Source organism: Chiloscyllium plagiosum, unplaced genomic scaffold (genome assembly GCF_037043375.1).
Source record: "Chiloscyllium plagiosum isolate Xiang-an unplaced genomic scaffold, Cpla_swu_hap1 HiC_scaffold_4, whole genome shotgun sequence".
Classification (NCBI taxonomy): Eukaryota; Metazoa; Chordata; class Chondrichthyes; order Orectolobiformes; family Hemiscylliidae; genus Chiloscyllium; species Chiloscyllium plagiosum.
Window position 1 is genome coordinate 13,177,491 of NW_028270142.1, and position 27,770 is coordinate 13,205,260.

General features: G+C 40.6%; 1 protein-coding gene across 1 annotated transcript in view; it reads left to right on the top strand.

The window, feature by feature from the left end:
* LOC122549517 (retinol dehydrogenase 10) overlaps positions 1-23,750 on the top strand; it is a 62,708-nt gene extending 38,958 nt beyond the window's left edge. The window contains exons 2-5 of the mRNA XM_087985968.1: positions 4,746-4,844; positions 6,615-6,760; positions 12,985-13,116; positions 22,726-23,750. Coding sequence (XP_087842094.1) covers positions 4,746-4,844; positions 6,615-6,760; positions 12,985-13,116; positions 22,726-22,849 — 501 coding nt within the window. The 3' untranslated portion in view covers positions 22,850-23,750. The remainder of the gene's footprint in view (positions 1-4,745; positions 4,845-6,614; positions 6,761-12,984; positions 13,117-22,725) is intronic.
* The last annotated feature ends 4,020 nt before the right edge of the window (positions 23,751-27,770 follow it).

Here is a 27,770-nt window from a genome sequence, read left to right on the forward strand (position 1 = left end):
AATGCTTTAGAGGACATAAAGGTGCATAACTCCCCAGGGCCTGATAAGATATACCCAGACTGCTATGGGAGGCAAGGGAGGAAATTGCTGTGGTCCTGGTGAATATATTTAATACATCACTGGCCACAGGAGAAGTGCTAGATGCCTGGAGGATAGCTAATGTGGGTCCTTTGCTCAATACCAGGTAACTGCTGGGTAAAGATTCTGAGGGACAGGATTAATCAATACTTAGAAAGGCAAGGATAGTCAGCATGAATTTGTAAGAGGGAGATTTTGTCTAACTATTTAATTGAATTGAATATTTTGAAAAAGGTGGCTAAACATATTGAGCGTAGTGGAGTAGTTTTTTACATGTACTTCAGTAAGGCCTTTGATAAGGTTCCACATGGAAGGCTGGAGCTAAAAGTAAGAGCTCACTGGATCAAAGGCAACTTGGCAAACTGAATTGAAAATGGGCTTGGAAATAGGTTGAGACCACAGGGCTGAGTTTTAAGGTGAAGGGTAAGTGGTTTGTAGGAAACCTGAGAATTTCTTTCTCTGAGTGTAGTAAAAATATGAAACATTCTCTGAGAGGGTACTGTCTCAACATTTGAGAAGCGTCTGGATTTAAAATTCCATGCATAGGAGACAATGGGCCAAGTGCAGGTAAATGAGATTAGTATAGTTTAGTGTTTGTTGGTTAGCATAGACTAAAGGGCCTCTTTCTATACTGCATATATCTTTGACTTGGACAATATCCAGCTTTAGACTGATAAGCACCAAGTAACATTCATGCAAGGAATGACCGTCTCCAACAAAGAATCTAACCATCAGTCTTTGACACTCAATGGCATTACTATCACTGAATCTCCCACAGTCAACATCCTGAGAGTTGTTATTGTCCAGAAACTCCACTGGACTGACCAAAAAAACCACTGGCTACAAGAGCAGCTCAGGGATTAGCAGTCTTGCAGTAGGTAACTCTTTACCTGACTCCCCACAGCCTGTCCACCAGTCTACAAGGCACAAGTCAGGAGTGTGAGGGAATACTCTCCACTTGACTGGATGAGTGCAGCTCATAAAACACTCTAAGATTGACTCCAAGAGTGTGCTTGATTAGCACCATTTCACAAACACCCATTCCTTCGGCCACCAATGGTAAGTATCTGCACCAAAAGAATTAAAAGCTGCATTGCAGAAATTTACCAAAACTCCTTAGACAGCATCTTCCAAACCCAAATCCACTACCATTTAGAAGGGCAAGGAATGGAAAATGCATTGGAACAACACCTGCAAGTTCCTCTCTAAGGCATGCACCATCCTGCCTTGGAAAAATATTGCCATTCCTTCAGTGTTGCTATCAAAATCCTAAATGCATTGAGTCCACTTGCAACAGTTTAACAGGGCAACTAGGTACAGGCAATAATTGTGAGCCCAGCCAGCGGTGCTAGGACAACATACTCCCTCACCCCTAGAACCATTGAGGTAAATCTCCAAGTCCCCAAGAACCCTTCTGTGGTTACCATAAACACACCATTCTAGTGACTTGCCCAAAGCTTTTATAAAAGTTCAACATTAGCTTCCCTACTTTACTTTATGAATTTCAAGGTCCCTTAAGCTTTGCTAATTACTTTCAATACTTCTATCTTCAAAGACCCATGACTGAGAACCCCCAGTTTCGTTTTGTCCTTGTGCACTCTTTAGAACAGCCATTATGTATCATTCCTGATGAAGAGCTTATGCCTGAAACACGATTCTCCTGCTCCTTGGATGCTGCCTGACTGGCTGTGCTTTTCCAGTGCCACACTCTTGACTCTGATCTCCAGCATTTGCAGTCCTCACTTTCCCCCATTATGTATATATTGCCTCTCCTTTTTTCCATTCTGCTAAAATGCATTTCTGTATTAGTTTTTTTCGCCCATTTTCTCCTATTGCAGTCAGCTGGTGATATCATCACTGTTTGCCATCACATACTATTAGAATTGGAATTGAACTTTGAAATGTTGTCCTGTATTTCAATATCCAAGTAATTTATGATAGAGCATTTAGAACATCAGCATCTACCATTCTCCAGTTATCTACAAAATGGCCATTTAAAGAGTTGATTTTTGTCTTTAAGACAATTTTTATCCACGTTGACCCTGTTTTATTCCATGAACCTCAATTCTGTCTAATATTTTCTTCTGTTTTACATGACTAACCTTCTAAATGATACTGCATCATTTTCTTAAAATCTAAATACAAGACATTTCCTTAAATATTCTCTGATACTTCAAAAAATTCAGTTAGATTATTCCAACATGATCGGCTCTTTTATTATGGTTCAGCATTTTATACTAGTCTCAGGCAACTGAGTGCTTTGCTCTGTTCTGAATGTATATAATGCCCAAACTTTAATTTTAAGCCACATCTCTATGATTGCCTTTGCATCATATTCCAAATAATTATTTGTGCTTGTAATTTACTAATCATATTTACTTGCGTATTGAAATACTCTTTGTATTCCTTGTAACCTTTAGTCTGCACTTTTTCTAGTATTATTCGATAGTAGCTCCTTCTATGCACCATATACCTCTTTATTTTTTTTACTTCTGTATTTCGATGCATATCCCCTCCCAATTTAGTTTAAACTCTCCCCAACCACTTAAGAGGACCTACATGCGAGACCTGGTTGATGTGCAACCCATCCCTGTTGAACAGAAGTGTCCCAGAACAGTATGAATGTCCCAAAAATTTGATGCCCTTTCTCCTTCAGCATGCATTAACCACATACTGATCGTCCCCATCTCCCATCAATTATGACTTTTTGGAGGGACATGGGCCGGGTGCTGGCAGGTGGGACTAGATTGGGTTGGGATATCTAGTCGGTATGGATGGATTGGACCAAAGGGTTTGTTTCCATGCTGTACATCTCTGTGACTCAATCCAATTCCAGAAATGTTGCTGTGTAGTTTTAGTTTATTTCTAGCAACAATATGAATTAAGTGAAATAGTCAGGCTCAATCTGGGGTGCACCTTTAACTAATAGTTCCTCTCCCTCTTACAGGAAGGGGAAGCCTCCTCCTTTCCCCTAATAAAGGTTTTTTTAGTTTTCTCCTTCTGAATGAAGATAGTATTGAAAATAAAATCTCACTTGGAAATGTTGAAAGGCAATGGAGTGCAGCAAACAACAGCTGAATCATTTTGTTTAATAGCAGTCTGTTTAATATGAACTCCCTTTAACTGGGCTCGGTAACTCCCCTTAACAACAACCACTGTTTTCCTTAATGAACTACATCAATTGCAATAAATGATTTATTCATTTATGTAGTGAATTGTTTGGAACTGTCTCACTTTTCTGATAGGCGCCGCTTTGCATCAGAAGGATCACGACAGCACCCAAGAGTCTATGTTATAAAATAGATGTTTTTCCTTAATGCAGCTTTCATTTACATAATTAATATGACCTTAGAACCTGGCTTTGGTGGGGGGGAGGGGGGAGAGAAATACTGTATTATTTGACATTCAGTTTCCTGTGGTTGGTATTTCAGTGATTCTGTATTTTTTAGGTGAAATGAATACTCAGTAAAATTCGATTAGTATGAACAGAGGGAGTTATTGCTCGATTTTTGTTCACTAAAAGTTTTTTTTAAAATCTGTAATTCAGAGCAACAGAATCAATATTGTACACGTTTTCCAGCTGGTAACTTTTCATTGTTTAAGTGCAGAACTATTTACTACATGTTGGACATCCAATTCTAGGAATGTTTAAACATGTTTTGAATAGTTCTACAAAATTGTAGCAATTATTTTTGTTTATTGTCAAATAATAATTGTTATTTAAATTGCTGTTAGAGTCATAGAGATGTACAGCACGGAAACAAGCCTTTCGATCTAACTTGTCCAAGCTGAGCAGATATCCCAACACAACCTAGTCCCATCTGCAAGCATCCAGCCCATATGCCTCCAAACCCTTCCTACTCATATACCCATCCAGATGCCTTTTAAATATTGCAATTGTACTAGCCTCCACCACTTCCTCTGGCAGCCCATTTCACACATGCACCACCCTCTGCATGAAAAAGTTGCCCCTTAAGTCTCTTTTATAGCTTTCCCCTCTCGCTCTAAACCTATACCCTCTAGTTCTGGGCTCCCCCACCCCAGGGGAAAAAAACCTTGTCTATTTACTCTATCCATATCCCTTATGATATTATAAACCTCTATAAGGTCACCCCTCAACCTCCAACATTCCAGGGAAACAGCCCTAGCCTATTTAGCCTCTCCCTATAGCTCAAATCCTCCAACCCTGGCAACACCTTAGGATTCTATAATTTTATGAAAACTATAGTGCAGATATGGGCCGAAAGGCCTCTTCAGCCTGCACCAACCATCCAAGAGGCATCCACCACCATCCCTGCAATTTCTTATTTACCATGGCTAACCCACCTAGCCTACACGTGCCTGGACACTATGGCGAAACTTAGCATGGCAAATCCACCTAACCTGCACATCTTTGAACTGTGGGAGGGAATGGGAGCACCTGGTGGAAACCCAAGGAGAACGTGCAAACTCCAAACAGTCACCCAAGATTAGAATCGAACTTGGGTCCCTGGCACTGAGGCAGCAGCACCAACCACTCTGCTGCCTGTCTTCACTGCCACATGTTCCAAGTTTTAAAAGGACTGTCTAATTTTGAATTTTTTTTTGTTTGGGTATACTGTCTGAATTACAAATTTGTTTGTGGTGTAGATCTTAAAAGAAAACTTTTGACTTTTCCTTTTTATTAGACTGCCAAGGCATTTCTTCCCAAGATGCTGGAAATGAACCATGGGCATATCGTGACTGTGGCAAGTTCCCTAGGGTTGTTCAGCACCGCTGGTGTAGAGGTTAGTAGTTTAAATTATCACCTTGGAGGAATATTTATTTTTCTCCATTTAAGAAACATGTAATGCATTGAATGCGTTATGTCTTGGTGTCTTTTCAAACATGTAAATTTTCAAGTTAAAGTATATTGTACGTATAAATTGCCCTAACTGTGAACAGCTGGTCTTAAATTGCTCTACATAACTAACAGAAACTATAGTATACACACTTCAGCTTCTGAATTGGTTGAGGGGGCCATATGAAGGGATGATGGCAGCAGTGAAGAGGAAAAAGATGGAAGAATTTCATATGAGCTCATCCTTTTTTTTTCAATATGCTTTCCTTATGCATTTGAATGCTTTGTGTAATCATACGCTTTTCAGTTATTGATTTTGAAACTTGTATTATCCACCCTTAAAGGTTTGAATATTCCTTGGCTACGTAGTGTTCAAGCATAAACTGTACGCCCCAACTCCTGTCTGTTTCTTTCCTTCTCCATCCTGTGTTACCTACTGAATTTCTGAAACTAGTATGGCAAGCAATATTTGCTTAATTTAAAAATTAAAAACTAATCATACTTAATGGTCCACCCATCTCCTGTAATGAGTTTACTTTTGATTCCCCCTTCTTTGCATTGGGCCCCTTTTTACAACTGGTCAGCTGTTCTCTTGTTTATATGTACACTGCTGTAAGCCCATTTACAAAGTTGGTGCCATCATGCTCCAATTAAAACAAATTTGCTCAGCCAAGCAGAAGAAACATTGACAGTGTCTTAGAATCTGTGGACGGCAAGCTCTTTGACATATGCTCTGTCTTCATATTCTCTCTTTCTTTCCCTTTTTTCGTCCTTTCGCCCTGTTTTTCTCGCCTACGCACTCTCTCTCGCTCTCTCTTTCTCTCGCATGCTCTCTCTCTCTCACTCCCTCATTTGGGATAAACAACTGCAGCTTACATTCCAAACTCTGAGCATCAACCTTGTTTAAACACAGCAAATGGAGTAAAATGGTTATTATCAGACATGCTTTAACTTGATAATTGCTACATCCAATCTTTTAACTCTAAATGTAACCACCACACATTGACATATAGGATACATCAGAGAGGCTGTGAAGATATACCAAGACCATACAAATCCCCCAAGACAGCAATAATGTCTGGCTACACTTTCTCTAAGAAGCACCTGCTGTTTATTATGCACAAGCAACCAAATAGAATATTAACATGAACCGATGTATTACAAACACATCAATCTGACCTATCAGCTAATATAACACCCATGTTCCCATAATTCATATGTAATTACTTCTTCCATCTATTCTAGCCATTCTTCCAGATGATGGGCAGAATCTATCATCTAGAGTATCCAATTAAATTTTACTGAACCTTTAAATAGATTTTGTAAAATTGCATTCACTACTGCTGAATGTAAAGAAAAACACTTGAGTACAAAATACTACCAGCATGAAATTGACTTTCTCCAACATTTCCAAATGTGTTGAGTTCAAACTCTCTTAATAGACCTTGCAACTGCTTCTCTACTAATGTATTTCTCCTTGGTTTTTCTCCCATTGCTTCCACCACCTCCCTCAAGTGCCTATTCAGATAGGTGGCAGATCATCACTAAAATTAAAAATATAAGACTAAGGATCTTTGCCACTCCTTTTCCCAAAGAAGCACAACTGTCTTGGGTATAAGACCATGACTGTTCACTTATGTTGCTGGTAAATCTGTCTATGAATCAAACTGGCATCGTTTTTTTTTAAGTATGCTATTTTATCAATTATGCCATTTAGGATTACTGTGCAAGCAAATTTGGAGCAATAGGATTTCATGAATCCTTGAGCCATGAACTGAAGGCATCTGATAAAGATGGAATCAAGATGACACTTGTGTGCCCATACTTAGTGGATACAGGCATGTTTCGTGGCTGCAGAATAAGGTGAGATGAATAATTAGTTGTTTAATACATAAAGTTTTAAATTGTATATTTAATTCAGTTATAAATATTTTTTCTCATAAAAATTTTGACATTCAAGAAGAATGATTTGATGCTAACTTTAATGGAGGTTTGACCTGCACTTTCCCTATCACTTTGTAAAATAGCTCAATATGTCCCCACCTTCAATAGATGCGTTAAAACATGGTGCAGAGAACATTCCTTTTGTCCCCATCTGAAATTCTTTGTTAATCTATTTGCCGAACAATAAAGATAATTTGTAAAAACAAATTGACTTAAGTTTATAGAGTTTTAAAGTACATAGCAATTATTCTTTTATAGTGATATGTTTTCAGTCACTTAAACTGTTTTTTAAAAAAATTGTGTTTTCAGTTCTTAAGATTTCAGCATTGCATTCTTGTTTTTAGATTTTCATGGCTACTTTCTGCAAGGAGATTTGACCACTTCTCAATTATACGTCAGATTATGCATTTTTGTGAATGGCTAACTTAACATGTTCTGTTATAAATGATCATCTGTGGGAAGGCTTTCCACAGTATATTGGGGGTTGTGACCCGAAACCTTGGGTCATGGGTGCTGGAGATTTCAGAATGAGTGCTGACAGCTGCAATGTCTCTCCAAATTCCTATGTTTTTCAGTAGTGAGTATGACCTAACAGTTCTAAAAAAGTAGGTGTTTATTACTTAAAAATCTGGTTGACTAAATAATTCCAACTATCCCTGGTTTCATTGCTTTTGTTTACCATCGCCACCCACTCCTCCCCCAGCACACTCTTAGCTGTGGGGTCATAGCAATTTTGAAGCAAAATAGTGCCAAATGAGAAAAAGTTTGGGAAACATTGCATGGACTGGGATGCACAATTAACTCAATAATATATTATTGATATTGTAAAGATAATTATTGTCACTGAATCTGCAAAGTTGCACTGGATTATGAAGATGAGGAGTAAGAAATTAACATGCACAGGCTTTGCTTTATGAGGCTTGGTAACCATCAGCGGGGAGGCGATGGCTTAGTGGTATTATCACAAGACTTATTAATCCAGCGTCCCAGATAGTGTTCTGGACATCGGGTTAGAATTCTGCCATTGGATATAGTCGAATTTAAATTCAACAGAAATCTGGAATTAGGAGGCTAATGATATTAACTGTTGCTAATTGTCACAAAAAACTCATCTGGTTCACTATCTGTAGCAATGTGGTTGACTCTAAACTTCCCTCTGGGCAATAATTGCTGGCCTATCCAGTGACGCCCACATTCTGTGAATGAATTGGAAAGTAAAAGTCTTTGGGTTTGACCCATTTCATGGAGTTCTTGAGATTTTGAAGCATTTAACATAGAACAGATACTTGAAATGTTGTCATTATTACATAGTGGAAAAATAATTGCTTTTGTACAATGAGCTCCCAGCATTATGGCGAATGAGCCAGTGAAACTATTAAATGATAGTTGAGGGAGGAATATTGCCCTAGAATTTGGAACAATTTCTTGATTTTTCTTTGGTGACTAAGCATCTTAAAATAAGCAAGTAGGGCCTTGTTCAATGCTTCATTTGAAACAAGATTCAGCTCAGCAGTCCCTCCCATCTTACCGTCCCACTCAACAAAATATATCTTGTAGCACCCTTCTCATATGTTTGGATCACAGAGTAGGTGCAGAACTCTCAAACTTGTAATTTGGAGGTGAGTGTGCTCCAGCCACGTTGAACACTGAAATTTAATGAATCTAACCCTCCAGCATTCAAGAATAAAGTAGTAGCTGAAAACTATTCAATTTTCCATGATGTATATTTTGGTAATTATGTGCTTTTATTACAGCTGTAGGGCATTTGTGTTGTTGTATTTTTAAAACCAGGTTTGCTGCACCTACAGCATTTCAGGATGTGAAATAATTTATTTGTTACTTAACCACAAAGAAAACCACTTTTTTCAAATGAAATTTGCATGAGCTTCAGACGGTGCTTAATGACTTAACGACAAATCACAGGAATAAATAAACTTATCAGCAATTATTAAAGCTGATAGTGCTAGTAGCTATACATTTATAAACTTAAATGCATTTGTGGCGCAACCTGAGCATTGATGTGGTATTATTAAAAATGTAATAACTATATAATGCTGTACTGGAATTTTGGAAACATTTTTGTCTAATTTACAAGTTATGGTTCATTTTTCTAACAGAACCTTTAAAATGAATTGGACCAATTTCACTTTAAACAAAACTAGATCGTTTGTCTGATTTTTTTTTTCTCTTGTATTTGCTTTAAATAATCAAGTTCACATTACTGAGGGTTTTTCTTTGTGTTTTGCCTTTTGCTTTCACAAGCTTTCAAATACCTGACTTATCCATTGTCCACTCATTTTAAATTGGAGAAAGTTGTACTAATTTAACTATCCACAGTTCTCACCATGACAGGAAGAAAGTGATGTAGGGAGAGGACCATTCAAAGTATTCTTTAGTACAAAGGAAAAATCCTTCTTCCAAACTTGGCTGTATTTTGATTTTTGTAAATTAAGAAACAACTTTTGGTACTGCTGTTTTTTTTTAGATTATATTAGATTAGATTACATTACAGTGTGGAAACAGGCCCTTCGGCCCAACAAGTCCACACCGACCCGCTGAAGGGCAACCCACCCATACCCCTACATTTCACCCATTACCTAACACTACGGGCAATTTAGCATGGCCAATTCACCTGACCTGCACATCTTTGGATTGTGGGAGGAAACCGGAGCACCCGGAGGAAACCCACGCAGACACGGGGAGAACATGCAAACTCCACACAGTCAGTCACCTGAGGTGGGAATTGAACCCAGGTCTCAGGTGCTGTGAGGCAGCAGTGCTAACCACTGTGCCACCATGCCGCCCACTATCCACTGACATCCACTGACATCCTTTTCCCTACAGACAAACCTTTAATTGTTGCTTTGAATGTAAATTCACTTTTAATCTCCCAGGCTGATTTGTATAATTCACTCTACTTTTTAATCACAGTTTGAATTATTTGAGACACAGCCAATTGTTTGTTTTTCACTTTTGCAGCTAGATGTCTGATTCAGATTACACTGAGCAGTTGACATTGTTCAAGCAAAACTCCTGAAATTACAATGTTATTGTAGACTAATTGCTAAATTAGTTCATTTTTAGTGGTATGGTAGAAAACTAACTGATGACAGTTTTTTTTTTTTTAAATCTTTTCCATTGAGAGTGTTCCTTTTAAACTTCTAAATTGTAACCTAAACTCCAAATTCAACCTTTGTCCCATATTCCTTAGATAATCTCAATGGCTAATAAATAAATCTATTCCTGACACAAAACTAATTGACAAATGATGATAGATTATTGTTTCAACCTTTCCCATTCTTCATAGAAATTATTCCTGATTTCACTCCAAATAGGGTTTGGCTGATTTTACATTCCTGATGAAGGGCTTTTGTCTGAAACGTCGATTCTTCTGCTTCTCGGATGCTGTCTAACCTGCTGTGCTTTTCCAGCACCACACTCTCGATTCTGATCTCCAGCATCTTCAGACCTCACTTTCTCCCTGTAATTTTACATATGTCAGTCCTAGATTCCTCAACTACTAGTTTTCTGTATCCTCATTCTTCTCTTGTTAAACCTTGATCTTCGATCAAATCACTCTCTGCAGTCACTGGAATTTAGAAACTTGTGTAACCTCTTGTTTAACCTTGGAATCCATGTACTTTCCCAGTTAACCTGTATTGCACTCCCTCCAAGTCCAGTATACTTCCTCAGGTATAGTGCCAAGTATGGCTTAACATATTTGGTGTCATCTAACAAGGGGTTTGTATTGCTGAAGCATGAATTTGACTTCTCCTTCTGTTTCTATCTAGGTATAAAGATACCATTCCAATAGCCTCTGTGATTATTTTCTGTCCCTATGGGTGAGATGGCTGACCAGGAGCAGGGCAAGGTGGCTCTTGATTGGGGCAGATGTATTATGGGGGGGGGAGGGGAGAAAGAGTGGCCAGTGGTGTTGATGGTGGAATGTTGATGGTTTTAGACTTTGGGATAGGAGTATGAGGGATCTGTGACAGGACAGGTGGCAATTGATGGAGATGGGCATGAGTGTGATGGGGAATGACAGATTATGCATTAGCAGGATGAGTGGTGAAGGGAGAGGAGCACAAGAGAGTGATGGATGAAGTGGGGTGGGGGCTTGATTGCTGGGCAGGATGGCTTGTAAAAAATGTTTCTGAATCATTTTTGTTTTCATTTTCCACCCTTATTGGAGCTCTTCCGTATATATCACATTTTGCTGATTTCTGAAATTTTTTTTAATGTAGTCCTGAATGTGTATTTTCTTTTCTCGTTTCTATAGCTCTTCCCTCTTGCTAGTTTTGTACTACATTCATTTTTGAATGCCTCCTCCTGGTTTAGATTTTCCCAGTTTACTGTGGCTAGATTGTCTCCTCCTATTGAATGTAGAGCTTTAGCTGTTTGTTTCTTCTTTCCAAACTGCATTGAACTCATTTTTGGTGCAGTGTTCATTGCTAAGTTGATATTGGATTGACTATCTATAAACAAAACTGCTAAGGTACCATGACAGGATAAGACCCAAGGTTACTGAGAAAAGCAAATAGAAATTATGTCAGCGCTGTCTATAGTTTTCCAATTTATCTTGGATTTAAGAGTGATACCAGCAGTTTGGAGAATTGTGAATGTTACACCCTGTTCAAAAAAGGTTGGAAACGTAAGTCAGGCAATATCCCGGCAATAGTACTGAAGACTTGTCCTCCAGAACGTGCCACTCCCCTCGCAAAGCTGTTCCATTACAGTTACAACACTGGCATAACTTGACAATGTGAAGCATTGCCCAGGTATGTCCTGTACACACAAAGCAGGACAAACCTAACCCAACCAATTACTTTCTGGATCAATGGCGCTGGAAGAGCACAGCAGTTCAGGCAGCATCCGAGGAACTTCAGCAAAATCGCTGCCTGAACTGCTGTGCTCTTCCAGCACCATTGATCCAGAATCTGGTTTCCAGCATCTGCAGTCATTGTTTTTACCCAGCCAATTACTTCTCCATCAGTCTACTCTCAACCATCAGTAAAGCGATGGAAGTCCATTAACAGTGATATCAAGCAGCATCTGCTCAGCAATAACCTGCTCCATGTTGTCCAGTTTGGTTTCCAGAGGAGAGTGCGAGTGCGAGTGACAGCCCTTTACATCAGGGCTGCATTCACAGAGTTAGAGTTGTACAGCATGGAAACAGACCTTTCAATCCAACTCATCCACACCGACCAGATACGAAATTTATCTAGTCCCATTTACCAGCATTAGGCTCAAATCCCACTAATCCTCCTATTCATGTATCCATCTAGATACATTTTAAATGTCATATTGTACCAACCTCCACCACTTCCTTCGGCAGCTCGTTCCATTTCACGCACCGCCTGCTGTGTGGAAATGTTGCCCCTTGGATCCCTTCTAAATCTTTCCCCATTCACCTTAAACCTGTGTCCTTTAGTTTTGGCCACCCTACCCTGGAAAGAAGACCTTATCTATTCACACTAATCATGCTCCTTGCAATTTTTATAAACCTCTGTAAGGTTACCCTTTAGTCTTTGATCCTTCATGAAAAATAGCCCCAGTCTATTCAGCCTCTCCCTATAGCTCACACCTTCAAAACCTGACAACATCCTTGTAAATCTTTTCTGAACCATTTCAAGGTTAACAACATCTTCCCTACAGCAGGGAGACCAGAATTAAACACCGTATTCTGTAAGTGGCCTCCCCAATGTCCTGTACAGCCACAATATGACATCCCAACTCCGATACTCAATGCACTGAGTTGCAGTTGCAATTCTTTCAGTTTGTTTCTTCTCTAGGTCGCATTCTCCGGGTAATAATGTTATGCTTCTACTGTGATTTTGTTATGAGGCAGGGCAAGGAAGTAGACGCCAAGTCTACTTCATTCAGAATGGAGGTTGAACCCTACACTAGTGGTGGGTGTGTGGTAATGTGGCAGGAGGTTGAGCTGTTTTAGTTGGTGGGGAAATCTCCATCCTGGAAGATAGTAGGTGCTTTACTGTTATCAACTATACAGTGTATGAAACAACTTTCTTCATAGAATGTTACTTTAATATTGCAGAAAGAGATTAGTAAAGCACAACCAGTGAAAATAAATTGAGAATTTATGTACAAATGTCAAAAGGACTATTCTAAAACTTCTTTTGCAGGAAAGAATTTGAGCCCTTCCTTCCGCCTTTGAAACCAGAGTACTGTGTGAAAGAAGCTATGAGAGCCATCCTCACAGACCAGCCTATGATTTGTACACCTCGACTTATGTATACTGTAACATTTATGAAAAGGTAAGTAGGATAAGAAGATAAAGTTGCCAAACAGACTTCAAAGAAAAAAAGTACAAATTTACAATCTAATTGTAAGCTATTTCAATGGAAACATTCCAGTTTGTACCAACTTTTATGATTGCCCTGGAGGTAGTGCACGTGTGTTTGGAGGCAGGGAGCATTGCTTCATTCAAGCTTTCATTCCTCCTTTTTGGAAGTAAAGCAGGACAAATATAACTGAAAAGTCTCAATGCTTGAGCAGTTGTATGTTGACAGAGGTAATGCCATGACCAACTGTTTTTTAGAATATTCCATAATGGATCATATTGCAAAAATCCCTTTCAGAAGTACTATACATTCACAGGATTCTTTAATTTGTCAGTTATACTGACACAGTGCAAGCACAAGATGTTAAATAAACCAACACTAAACTTAAATTTCCTACAATAATCTGCGAAACATTGGGACAGAGCTAGTGCCATAATTGACATCAATTTCTGGCAGTTGGTAACAGCAGGAAGGTACATTACTTAAAACCTTAACTATTTGCATGCCAGCTTTATTGCCAATTATTTCCTGGATGGTACTGCTGCACAACAGTCTTTTCCTATCTTATATTGGAGAGATTTAGCAGGGGGGCACAAGCATGGTAATTCTGATACAGTGCCAAAAATGTGTGCATTTTCCTGGCATGCTCCATTACTGACACTGCCCATCTCTTGATCTGTGAAGAAATAGTCCCAATAACAAATACTGATACTTCCTTGTAAAATGTCTTAAAATTGGACACACATTCTGCCGGAAGTTTCTGTAAACTGCAGGAAACATAGCTTGGTACCAAAAACAGCACTTGGATCGTTGGTGTCTCTGCAGATGGCCTAGAGATGCCAGAACTATGATAACAGTTGGATATCCTCCAGTGTGCTTTGCATGCTAATGACTGTTCTTTCTGAGCTGCCATCTGTAGCACACACTGTACATGGAACAGTTTGATTCCACGGAAGGGTTTTTGATAAGGTCATTGTGCGAAAGGCTATGAGTGAACAAATCTGTCCAGATGTATATAAAATGCAGCTGCTTCCTAGTTATTGGTAAACAGTGCACACATATTAACAAAATTTGAGCCTTTAACAGTCATTTACAGTGCAAAGGGAGGCTATTCAGCCCATTGAATCCATGCCAGTTCATAAAATCATTTGGTGCAGAAGAGGCCCTTCGCCCCCATCAAGTCTGCAAAATTTAACCAGAGTCTAGATGAGAGTGGTGCTGGAAAAGCACAGCAGGTCAGGCAGCATCCGAGGAGCAGGAAAATCGACGTTTCGGGCAAAAGCCCTTTATCAGGAATAGAGGTAGGGTGCCTGCAGAGTGCTCCTCGGATGCTGCCTGACCTGTTGTGCTTTTCCAGCACCACTCTATTGTAAATACTCTGCAGTCACCCTCCTTCTATTCCTGATGAAAGGCTTTTGCCCAAAATGTCGATTTTCCTGATCCTTGGATGCTGACTGACCTGCTGTGCTTTTCCAGCACCACTCTAATCTAGACTCTTGTTTCCAGCATTTGCAGTCCTTGTTTTTACCTAAAAAATTAACCAGTGCCTACACTTTCTTGCATTTGGCCCATAGCCCTGAATGTTGCAATACTTCAGGTGCTCATCCAAGTACTTTTTAAAAGTGGAGGTTCCTGCCTCAATTACCCTTCCAGACAGTGCATTTCAGAAATTATTACCATTGGTGAAGATGATTTATTCTCCAATCCCCTCTAAATCTTCTGCCTTTTAGTTTAAAATTATGCCTTATTACTGACCTTACGACTAGGGGGAATAGCTGCTTTCTATTCACCTTGTCAATGCCCCTCATAATCTTGTATAACTCAATCAGGTCTCTCCCACCCCACCTATTGTTTATTCCTCCTCCCTCCTCCCACTCCATCAGTAGCTCAGAAAAGGTTGGTATAAATAGAGTCACAGAACGGTCCAGCACAGAAACAGATCCTTTGGTCCAACTTGTCCATGCCGACCAAATAATCCTAAATTAATCTAGTCCCATTTGCCAGCATTTGACCCTTCCCATTCATGTACTCATCAAGATGCCTTTTAAAGGTAATTATACCAGTCTCCTCCACTTCCTCTGGTAATCCATTCCATTCATGTACCATCCTCTGTGTGAAAAGGTTACCCCTTAGGTCCATTTTTTAAAAATCTTTCCCCTCTCACCTTAACCTATACCCTCTAGTTTATAAGTCCTGCTCGGATTTGCCTTTCCAAAATTCAGCCCCCACACCTTTCTCTAAATTAAACTCCTTGGCTCATTGGCCAATCTGATCAAGCTCCCTTTGTACTCCAAGGTAATCTTTGCTGTCCATTACACCACCTCCAATTTTAGTGTCATCTGCAAACTTACTAACCTATGTTCACATTCAAATCATTTATATAAATGACAAAAGGAAGTGGAACCAACACTGATCCTTGTGGCACACTGCTTGTCACAGGCCTCCAATCTGAAAATTACTTCTACACCAGCACCCTCTGTTTTCTACCCTTGAGCTAGTTCTGTATCCAAATGGCTAGTACTCCTTGTACTCCATGTCATCCAGCCTTGCTAATTAGTCTATCATGAGGAACTTTGTCGAATGCCTTACTTAAGTCCTTTATAGATCACATCCACTGCTCTACCATCATCAATCCTCTTTGTTACTTTTTCAAAAAACTCAAATCAACTTAGTGAGAAAAGATTTCCCATTCACAAGGCCATGTTGACAATCCCTAATCAGTCCTTGCCTTTCCAAATACATGATAAAATAAGTTCTGAAAAAGGGCCACAGGACCCAAAACATTAACTCTGCTTTCTGTCCACAGATGCTGCTAGACCTGCTGAGTTTTCCGAACTGTTTCTGTTTTCGTTTTGAATTTCCAGCATCTGTAGTTTTTTTTGCCAAGCTTGTCCAGCCTCTCTTCATATCCGGAATGTTCTATCCCATGCAACATCCTGGTGACTCTCCTTTGCTCTCCCTCCAGTGCAATCATATCCTTCCTATAATGTGGTGACTGCACACAGTACTCCAACTGTTGCCTAACCAAGTTTCTATACAGCTCCAACATAACCTTCCTACTCTTGATAATCGATAGCACAGCTGCTAAGGCAGCATGCAAAGCATTTTCCTTTAATTACACTATTAACCAGTCCTGCCACCTTCAGGGGTCTGTGGAGAAGCCCTCCAAAATTCCTGAGCTTCCTAATGTCTTGCTGTTCATTGCTCCCATAGAGCAATTTAGTTAGTCCCATCCCTTTGCTTAATTCCAATATCACTGAAAGCTTATTTTCTTCCATAAACCATAATATTTATATTTTAATAGCTTCTGCTTTTGCAACCTTTTCAAGTTCCAGATTAGTTTTGCTCTCTGGCCTATTTTAAAAAAAAATCAATTCCTCAGGCATTTCTTGGCTTAAGTCCTAAATGTTTATCCCTGTCCCTTCACGTAATATCAACTAATTGAAGGAGTCTTACCACTTTCTGCTCACTCTGCTAAACTATACATCCTGTTACAGGTGATTCATAACATCCTCACTGTACCACTCTTCCAAGTTTGAATCTTTGGCAAATTTTGAAAGTTTACTGGGCATTTCACAATCTGAGCCATTTACCAAAAAATAAACTAGGAGTCATTCCCTTTGGAGAGAACGATTGTCTGTCATCCAATGATCTGAAAAACAACTAGCTATTGCAATTTGATGCTTTATCATTTGAGCTGACTTTGTAAACTGATTACGTGCTGACTATCCTATTGCATAACCCTTAATTTTCTTAATTAGCCTTTTATTGTCAAACTGTCACTGCATTTCCTTCTTCAAACTTCTGTCACTTCATCAAAAATTCAACTAAATTTAAGCACAATCTGTTCTACAACTTTGTGACATCCACGTCTTTCCTTCTATTACTGCCACCTTTCCATTTTGTCTCACCTATCCACTCCACCCTCTCCTCCCTGACCTATCACCTTCATCTCCTCCCCCACTCACCTATTGTACTCTATGCTACTTTCTCCCCACCCCCACTCTCCTCTAGCTTATCTCTCCATGCTTCAGGCTCTCTGCCTTTATTCCTGATGAAGGGCTTTTGCCCGAAACGTCGATTTTGCTGCTCGTCGGATGCTGCCTGAATTGCTGTGCTCTTCTAGCACCAGTGATCCAGAATCTGGTTTCCAGCATCTGCAGTCATTGTTTTTACCTTGTCCATTTGTCAGCATTTAGTCTATATCCCTCTCTCACCCTTCCTATTCATTTACCTATCCCCTGTCAGGTCCAGGAGACATGTTTGTCTTTAGCCCCATAGTTTTCCCTAGTACTTTTTCTCTTTAACCATAGTTGTCTTATCCATTCCTAGAATGGGACGGTGGCACAGTGGTTAGCACTATTGCCTCACAGCACCAGAGACCCGGGTTCAATTCCCATCTCAGGCGACTGACTGTGTGGAGTTTGCACATTCTCCCCATGTCTGTGTGGGTTTCCTCTGGGTGCTCCAGTTTCTTGCCACAGTCCAAAAATGTGCAGGTCAGGTGAATTGGCCATGCTAAATTGCCCATAGTGTTAGGTAAAGGGATAAATGTAGGGGAATGGGTCTGGGTGGGTTGCGCTTCGGCGGGTCAGCGTGGACTTGTTGGGCCGAAGGGCCTGTTTCCACACTGTAAGTAATCTAGAATTGTCTTTTCTCACTGGGATATATCTTTTATCTAGGTAAAAACAATGACTGCAGATGCTGGAAACCAGATTCTGGATCAGTGGTGCTGGAAGAGCACAGCAGTTCAGGCAGCATCCGAGGACAGGCAAAATCGACGTTTCGGGCAAAAGCCCTTCATCAGGAATAAAGGCAGGGAGCCTGAAGCGTGGAGAGATAAGCTAGAGGAGGGTGGGGGTGGGGAGAGAGTGGCATAGAGTACAATAGGTCAGTGGGGAAGGAGATGAAGGTGATAGGTCAGGGAGGAGAGGGTGGAGTGGATAGGTGGAAAAGGAGCTGGGCAGGTCGGACAAGTCCGGACAGGTCAGGGGATCGAGTTGCTGGAGGTTAGAAGCTAGGATGAGGTGGGGGAAGGGGAAATGAGGAAACTGTTGAAATCCACATTGATGCCCTGGGGTTGAAGTGTTCCGAGGCGGAAGATGAGGCGTTCTTCCTCCAGGCGTCTGGTGGTGAGGGAGCGGTGGTGGAGGAGGCCCAGCACCTCCATATCCTCGGCAGAGTGGGAGGGGGAGTTGAAATGTTGAGCCACTGGGCGATTTGGTTGATTGGTGCGGGTGTCTCGGAGATGTTCCCTAAAGCGCTCTGCTAGGAGGCGCCCAGTCTCCCCAATGTAGAGGAGACCGCATCGGGAGCAACGGATACAATAGATGATATTAGTGGATGTGCAGGTAAAACTTTGATGGATGTGGAAAGCTCCTTTGGGGCCTTGGATAGAGGTGAGGGAGGAGGTGTGGGCGCAGGTTTTACAGTTCCTGCGGTGGCAGGGGAAAGTGCCAGGATGGGAGGGTGGGTCGTAGGGGGGCGTGGACCTGACCAGGTAGTCACGGAGGGAACGGTCTTTGCGGAAGGCGGAGAGGGGTGGGGAGGGAAATATATCCCTGGTGGTGGGGTCTGTTTGGAGGTGGCGGAAATGTCGGCAGATGATTTGGTTTATGCGAAGGTTGGTAGGGTGGAAGGTGAGCACCAGGGGCGTTCTGTCCTTGTTGCGGTTGGAGGGGTTGGGTCTGAGGGCGGAGGTGCGGGACGTGGATGAGATGCGTTGGAGGGCATCTTTAACCACGTGGGAAGGGAAATTGCGGTCTCTAAAGAAGGAGGCCATCTGGTGTGTTCTATGGTGGAACCGCTCCTCCTGGGAGCAGATACGGCGGAGGCGGAGGAATTGGGAATACGGGATGGCATTTTTGCAAGAGGTAGGGTGGGAAGAGGTGTAATCCAGGTAGCTGTGGGAGTCGGTGCGTTTGTAGAAGATGTCAGTGTCAAGTCGGTCGTCACTGATGGAGATGGAGAGGTCCAGGAAGGGGAGGGAGGTGTCAGAGATGGTCCAGGTAAATTTAAGGTCAGGGTGGAATGTGTTGGTGAAGTTGATGAATTGCTCAACCTCCTCGCGGGAGCACGAGGTGGCGCCAATGCAGTCATCAATGTAGCGGAGGAAGAGGTGGGGAGTGGTGCCGGTGTAATTACGGAAGATCAACTGCTCTACGTAGCCAACAAAGAGACAGGCATAGCTGGGGCCCATACGTGTGCCCATGGCTACCCCTTTGGTCTGGAGGAAGTGGGAGGATTCAAAGGAGAAATTGTTAAGTGTGAGGACCAGTTCGGCCAAACGAATGAGTGTCGGTGGAGGGGCACTGTTGGGAACGTCTGGAGAGGAAAAAACGGAGGGCTTGGAGGCCCTGGTCATGGCGGATGGAGGTGTAGAGGGATTGGATATCCATGGTGAAGATGAGGCGTTGGGGGCCGGGGAAACGGAAGTCTTGGAGGAGGTGGAGGGCGTGGGTGGTGTCTCGAACGTATGTGGGGAGTTCCTGGACTAGGGGGGATAGGACAGTGTCGAGGTAGGTAGAGATGAGTTCAGTGGGGCAGGAGCATGCTGAGACAATTGGTCGGCCAGAGTGGTCAGGCTTGTGGATCTTGGGAAGGAGGTAGAACCGGGCAGTGCGGGGTTCCCGGACTATGATCTTTTCCCCTGCCACCGCAGGAACTGTAAAACCTGCGCCCACACCTCCTCCCTCACCTCTATCCAAGGCCCCAAAGGAGCTTTCCACATCCATCAAAGTTTTACCTGCACATCCACTAATATCATCTATTGTATCCGTTGCTCCCGATGCGGTCTCCTCTACATTGGGGAGACTGGGCGCCTCCTAGCAGAGCGCTTTAGGGAACATCTCCGAGACACCCGCACCAATCAACCAAATCGCCCAGTGGCTCAACATTTCAACTCCCCCTCCCACTCTGCCGAGGATATGGAGGTGCTGGGCCTCCTCCACCACCGCTCCCTCACCACCAGACGCCTGGAGGAAGAACGCCTCATCTTCCGCCTCGGAACACTTCAACCCCAGGGCATCAATGTGGATTTCAATAGTTTCCTCATTTCCCCTTCCCCCACCTCATCCTAGCTTCTAACCTCCAGCAACTCGATCCCCTGACCTGTCCGGACTTGTCCGACCTGCCCAGCTCCTTTTCCACCTATCCACTCCACCCTCTCCTCCCTGACCTATCACCTTCATCTCCTTCCCCACTGACCTATTGTACTCTATGCCACTCTCTCCCCACCCCCACCCTCTTCTAGCTTATCTCTCCACGTTTCAGGCTCTCTGCCTTTATTCCTGATGAAGGGCTTTTGCCTGAAACGTCGATTTTGCCTGTCCTCGGATGCTGCCTGAACTGCAGTGCTCTTCCAGCACCACTGATCCTATATCTTTTATCTGTCATGAATTATTTTTCTTAGAAGTCTGCCATTGTTCTGCAAACATCTTTGCTGCTAAACCCCTTTCTAAGTACACTCCAGCTAGCTTAACCCTCATTCCTTTGAAATTACTCTTACTTAAGTTTAGCACAGTTATTTCTGACTCTCATTTCTCCCCCGAATTGAATGCTAAGTTCTGTTATGGTCACTGTTTTAGCGTTATAGAGTCATAGAGATGTACAGCACGGAAACAGACCCTTCAGCCCAACTTGTCCATGCCAACCAGATATCCTAAATTAATCTAGTCTCATTTGCCAGCACTGGGCCCTTATCCCTCTAAACTGTTCCTGTTCATATACCTATCTGGATGCCTTTTAAATGGTGTAATTGTACCAGCCTCCACCACCACCTCTGGCAGCTCAGTCCATACACTCACCACCCTCTGTGTGAAAAGGTTGTCCCTTAGGTCTCTTTTATATCTTTCCCCTCTCACCCTAAACCTATGTCCTCTAGTTCTGGACTCCCCCACCCCAGAGAAAAAGACCTTGTCTATTTACCCTATCCAGGAGAAAGTGAGGACTACAGATGCTGGAGATCAGAGTCGAGAGTATGGTGCTAGAAAAGCAGGTCAGGCAGCATCCGGGTTGCAGGAGAATCGACATTTCAGGCATGAGCCCTTGCTGATGAAAGGCTTATTCCAGAAACATTGATTCTCTTGCTCCCTGGATGCTGCCTGACCTGTCTTTTCCAGCACTACATTCGACTAGTCACCCTATCCATGCCCCTCATGATTTTATAAACATCTAGAAGGTCACCCCTCAGCCTTCGACACTCCAGGGAAAACATTTCCAGCCTATTCAGCCTCTCCCTGTAGTTCAAACCCTCCAACTCAGGCAACATCCTTGTCAAGATCATTTACACTCAGATCATTTATTAAATTCTCTTTATTACACACCATCAGATCCAAAATAACCTAAATCGCTGGTATATCTGCAACATCATAGACAATAGGTGCAGGAGTAGGCCATTCTGCCCTTCGAGCCTGCACCACCATTCAAAATGATCATGGCTGATCATCCTTAATCAGTATCCTGTTCCTGCCTTATCTCCATAACCCTTGATTCCACAATCCTTGAGAGCTCTATCCAACATCTATCATCTTCATTTACTGTGATTCTACCCTTAAGTGACCATTTGCTAATTTTCAAACATCTAATTTTGAATGGATGTGATTTGTGGGTGCTGAACCCACTGCCCTGCCTATTGGTGTCTCTCTACTCACTTTCACTCCTGCCACTGACACTCTTTACCTCTTAGCTGATTTCACTCTCATGATGTAACAAGAAATGCATTCTTCAATGAATAGTTGCGAGGTCATGATGAAGCGAATAGTTTCCTTCTATATCTTTGCTGCCTGAATTGAAGGAGAAACAGTACGTTGATTTTGAACATTTAAAAATTTCCCCTGTGTTCAGTTTCCAAAGTCCGCACCCTCCAAAGCCAATGTAGAGGAGACAAAGTACAGACTGGGCAATCACTTTACAGGATATCTACATTCTCTCTGCAAAAATGACCCGTGAGATTCTGGCTGCTTCCCATTTCAACACATCACCATATTCCCTGGTTTGTTACAGTGCTCCAATGAAGCTCAGCGCAAGCTGGAAGAACAATGCCCAATTTCTTCTTGGGACCTTACAACCTGCTGGACTCAATATTGAGTTCAATAATTTTGGGGCCTGAGCACCTTCTCCCACATCCTTACCCCAACCTCGAAGCATAAGGCCTTGTCGTCATAGGAGCTGCTACCACAAATAACCCATTGTCAGCCACTAATTGACCCCAATCGCAATTATTTCATTCTATTATGTTGACCTTTACACAGTCCTTTATCTGGTTTTCTCACTTTCTGGGCTCCGTCTCCAGTTTACGCACACCCCCCAACTCCGCTCCTTCTCTCGCACATATGCCAATGTTTTCTTAACTACAATTAGAAGGTTCATTGGAATCAAAACATTAACTCTGCTTTCCCTCCACAGCTGCTGCCAGTCCTGCTAAGGTTTTACAGCAGTTTCTGTTTTTTTTTGATTTCCAGCATCTTTGTTTAGTATTTATAGACATTTAGTTCTGAATATTGAAATTTTGGGCCCATTTCAGTCTTAAGAGGGAGATTTGTCTCTTTGCAATTTAAAAACAATTCTTTCTCTCTGTTTCAGCATTATGCCATGGGAAGCTGTCGTCTGCATGTACCGTTTTTTGGGAGCAGATAAGTGCATGTATCCATTTATTGCTGAGAGAAAACAGGCTTTAAATAACAATGAAGCCAAAAATGAAATCTAAAGCAAAACTGCTTGTTACATCCAGCACTGGGACTTCTTGTAGAAATGCATGCATTATTTGATTCATCAACATCTCCATGCAAATCAGAAAGTGCTGCAGTGACTACATTTGAGTGAACTCTCTTGGCAAATAGCTGTGAAGCTTCAGCTTTCCATGATCACTGTGGATAAAGCAGTTGATACTGTACCTGTGTATTGAACAAGTAACAAGATAAATGTATTATGCCAATCATTTTGTATAATTTTTCTAGTGGTTAGACTTGCACACGTTTTAATGCCAACTGAGCAAAGTAAGATATGATGTTTTTAACATTTGACTTTTACTCAGCAATGCGATTTGTGTTTGCTGTTAGAACTGTATTTATGTGATGTTCAAATAGAGATGTAGATAAGTGCAGTACTTTAGAAAATTCCTACTACTAAATTTTTTGAATAGTAAATGCACTGTAATGATTGACTTCTCCCACAGTCGGCCACAAGTACTTCTGTAAATCTTAGAATTACTGGTACAATGGAATATTCATTTACTTACCTTGAAACCGGGCAAATTTATGCAAATGGATCTTGCAGTTTAAAATTGCAAAACGTGTTCCCATATAGCACTAGAAAACATCTTTTTAAGAAAGAAATCTCTCATTGGTGTGCCTTTTGAATAGAGTTTAAACATTGTCCTATTTTCTGTGGATTAGTGGTCCATTTTTTAAAAGCCTGAAATTTCTACCTCCTTTGTATATCTATTTGTATAACACCTAAATTTGTTTATCAGAGGTTATAAAAGTAATGTCTTTTGTGTGTCTTTGTGATCACTTTATATATAGACCAATATTTAGTCTTCAAGTTTTTTAAAATAATATAGCTAATTGTAAAGAATTTTTAATTAAAATGCCATTTAAGATGCAAAAGATGTGCAGTTTTTATGATACCTACTATTGAAGAAACAATATTTGGACTTTACTAATTAGTCTACCACGCAGAACCTTCAAGGCTTTACTAAAGTTAGATCACATGGGGTGTAGGATACAAAACTGGCTTGACAGTAAGAGACAGAGGGTGATAGTGAAGAGTTATATTTCGGATTGGTATGTCACAAGGATCAGTGCTCGGTCCACTTTTGTTTGTCATTTATATAAATGATTTGGATGAGAATATAGGAGGCATTGTTAGTAAGTGTGCAGATAACATCAAAATTGGTGGAGTATAGTGGACAGCAAAAAAGGTTATCTAAGGTTACAAAGATCTTGATCAATTGGGTCAATGGGCTGAGGAGCAGCAGTTTAATTTGGATAAATGTGAGGTATTGCATATTGGTAAAACAAACAAGGGCAGGACTAATACACTTAATGTTAGGACCCCGGGTAGTCTTATAGAACAGAAAGACCTAGGGGTTCTGATACATATTCTTTGAAATTTTCATCACAGGTGGACAGGGCAGTTAAGGGGTTTAGCATGCTTACTTTCATTGCTTACTCCTTTTGAATTGGGACATTTTGATGAGATTGTACAGGATATTTATGAGGCCTCTTCTGGAGTAGTGTGTGCAGTTCTGGTCACCCTGTATTAGGAAGGATATTATCAAGCTGGAGAAAGTTGATGAAAGATTACCAGGATGTTGCTGGGAGTAGAGGATTTGAGTTGTAAAAATAGGCTGGATAGGCTTGGGACTACTTTCACTGGAGCATAGGTGGTTGAGGGTTGACCTTCTATAAGTTTATAGAATCATGAGGGGTAAAGATAAGGTGAATGGAAAGGTCTTTTCCCTAGGAAAGGAGAGTTCAAAACTAGGGGACATATTTTTGAGGCAAGAGGATAAAAATTTAAAAAGGACTTGAGGGGAAACTTTTTCTCTGTGGTTCATGTGTGGGATGAACTTCCAGAGAAAGTGGGGAATTCAAGTACAGTTACAACATTTAAAAGACATTTGGATAAGTACATGAATAGGAAAGGTTTGGAGGGATATGGGCCAAATAAACAAGTGGGACGAGTTTAGTTTGGGAACATGATGGCGTAGGGTAAACAATCTGTTTCCAAGCTGTATGAGTCTGTGACTCTACAATTTTGAATTGGTGAGAGTTTCTTCAAAAAGCCACATTGGGTGATCTATTTATTGGTTATTAGATTGTACCCTTCCCAGCAATTTAAATGCATTCATTTGAGCTTTGAGATACAGTACCTGCAAATACACAAGCTCTCAAATTAAATGGGCACTTTTTAACTGAAGATCTCTTGATGTAGTTAGTTAAATTATATCCTAATTTCCTTAAATGAACTCATGAATTGTAGGCTGGTTCAGGATCTGTTGGACTTATTTAAAAAGCCCTGCGGTTTTTTTTCTTCTTCTCTCTCGTAATCCTTTAGAAATTGAAAATATTAAATAGGAGCAATGTATAAATTTCTTCCCATATTCTGTGGTCGAAAATACAGCTGTTCAGAGTTGACATTCAATAGTATCAAGACCTTCATAACTGCATTACACTCCTGACCATGTTTCTTGTTGACATATTGAGAACATTATTTTTCTTCCCTGCTACCATCCTGCCTAGACCACAGGGCCTTCTTTTGTGGAAGGTGAAGTGAGATTTAATGAAGCTTAAGTTTTGGGCAAGGTACAGTCCAATAGGACATAAGCCAGGCACTTATGCCATTTGATTATGGGTGCATATGGGTTGAAAAACATTTGGAATAAAACACATTGACAAAAATTTAACAAACTTATTGTGCAGTGTTTCAAAGATAATATTTTTAAACTATGGAATTAGGATGGGGTAAATAGAATCTCCAATTGAGATCAAAAACAAGAATTTGTAGATACATTATTGAATATAGTGATTTAAAACACAGGTCGGGGAAACGTTTTCCTTCTTTGTGGTTAATTTAAGTTCATTTCAGATTAAGTTCATTAAATTCACATTAATTTAAAATTAAGTTCACTTCCAGGCTTAGAAACTGAGGCAATGGGTAAATTATGTTCAAATGGAAGCTAAATATTGATACTGGTTGGACTAAATAGTCAGTTTGAATGTTGTAACTTTTATGTACATATCTTCAGGCTGGAAAAACTAAGAAAAATCTTTGTTATTTTAACTTGCTTTCTTAAAAATCTTGTGGAAGTGGTTGCAGTTATGATAGATGTGCAGAAGAAACAGGTTCAAATCTAAACCTCTATATAACAATGCTTTTATTTGTAAAGAACAATTGAGGGAAAGTAGGTTTGTATATGAATCTTAGCCCTGGGCTGGGTTGATTATTGTTTGGATGCTAAAATGTCATACCAGAATGAACTAATAAGATATAAAATAATGTTGACATTTTTGGACCTCTATTTGTTTGACTGTTACAATGCTTAGTTAGGTGAATATTAGAGATTTGGAGGTGAAATTGGTTTATGGAAATAGTGCTCTGTACACCACAATAATGGAAAGTAACATAAATGGGTTGATCTGCTTTGAATGTTTCATACTAATATAGGTTGTTTTGCTATAACATGTGTTTCGTTAATAAGAATTTACTAAAACACCGATTGGCGAATTGGGGACACTCTCTAAAGCTCAGAGTTTTAAAGTGTGTAATGGTTATAATGCGATTCTGGCCTCATTTAGTTTAAATGGTGCAGCTATGACACGAGTTTCTTAACACTGATTGAATGAGAATGGAACTACTGCATTAAAGCAGAACTGACTTTAGTATGCATCAATTTCATTCCTTTGATCACAGTTTTTGGAAGATGGCGTGAAAACAACATGCTTCCATGCATCTAATGGAAATAAAGAGTAAAATCTTCATTCTGATTATACATTTCCTCCCCTCCCTTAGATATTTTATGTATTTAGTAAAGATGGGTTCCTTGGTAGTATAGAATTTTAATATTGATGTAAAGAAACATGTTGCCAAAACATTTCATCTTGCACTCATCAGGACAAATTCTCTTGCTGTTTGCTCTAAAAGCATATAAATAGTGCCAGTTTGGTCTTGCCGGAGGTGCCTAGAACTTCCGGGATCAAGTCTCCATTGAAAACCAGCCCAGCTTGTCTAACCCATCCTCGATAAAGACACAGTAATTTTAACTAGCTAATAAATACTTTTTAAATGGGCTCTTAAGGCACAGTAGTAGTGTCCATACCTTTAAACCCAGGGGCTTGGGATCAAGTCCCATTTGGTCCAGAGGTGTTTAGTAACATCTCTGATTAGTCTGATCAGAATATATTTTTTAAAAAGTAAAAATCTTTATTAAGGGCTTTTGTTGTGCAGTGGAAATGTCCCTACCTATAGATCAGGAGACCTGGGTTCAAATCCTGTGTGCTTCAGAGGTGTTTCACAACTCTGGACAGATTGATTAGAAATATCTAAAAATCTTTGCTCAGTTCTATTAATCTCTTATGACTCTGAAATTTACTCAAGTTCTATTGCATACATTCTCTTTCCAAAGCGTTTACTAACTTTCAGTTGAGGAGTCCACTAAATGCAGAGGGTCTACTATTGAATAGGGAACTGATAAATACTTCAGCTTTTTCAAAATCCCCTTATTTTGAGTATTTTCTATCAACAGAATTCTACTTCACCACATTTCAGATTAATTTATTGTCATGCAGACAAAATTGTTACTTTCCAGATGTTTTGGAGCAAATATATCATCACTTCCCATAACATAGCTGTACTATTGATCTCTTAAGATCCAGCTTTATTGTGTAATCTAAAATCTAGATTTTCATAATTGTTTAGAATTACAAATGTGAATAGATTGCATGAGGTCAACTACTATATTTGTTAACATTAAAATGAGGAACACAGCATTGTCTCCAGAACATGTTCACATCAAAATGGTTAGATTCATTTGTTTTTTTGAATTAGCTTCCCTTTACTCTAAAGATTCTGGATATATCTCTCTCTCCAAGATTTATTCCTACAAATGTTTAATCTGAAGTCCC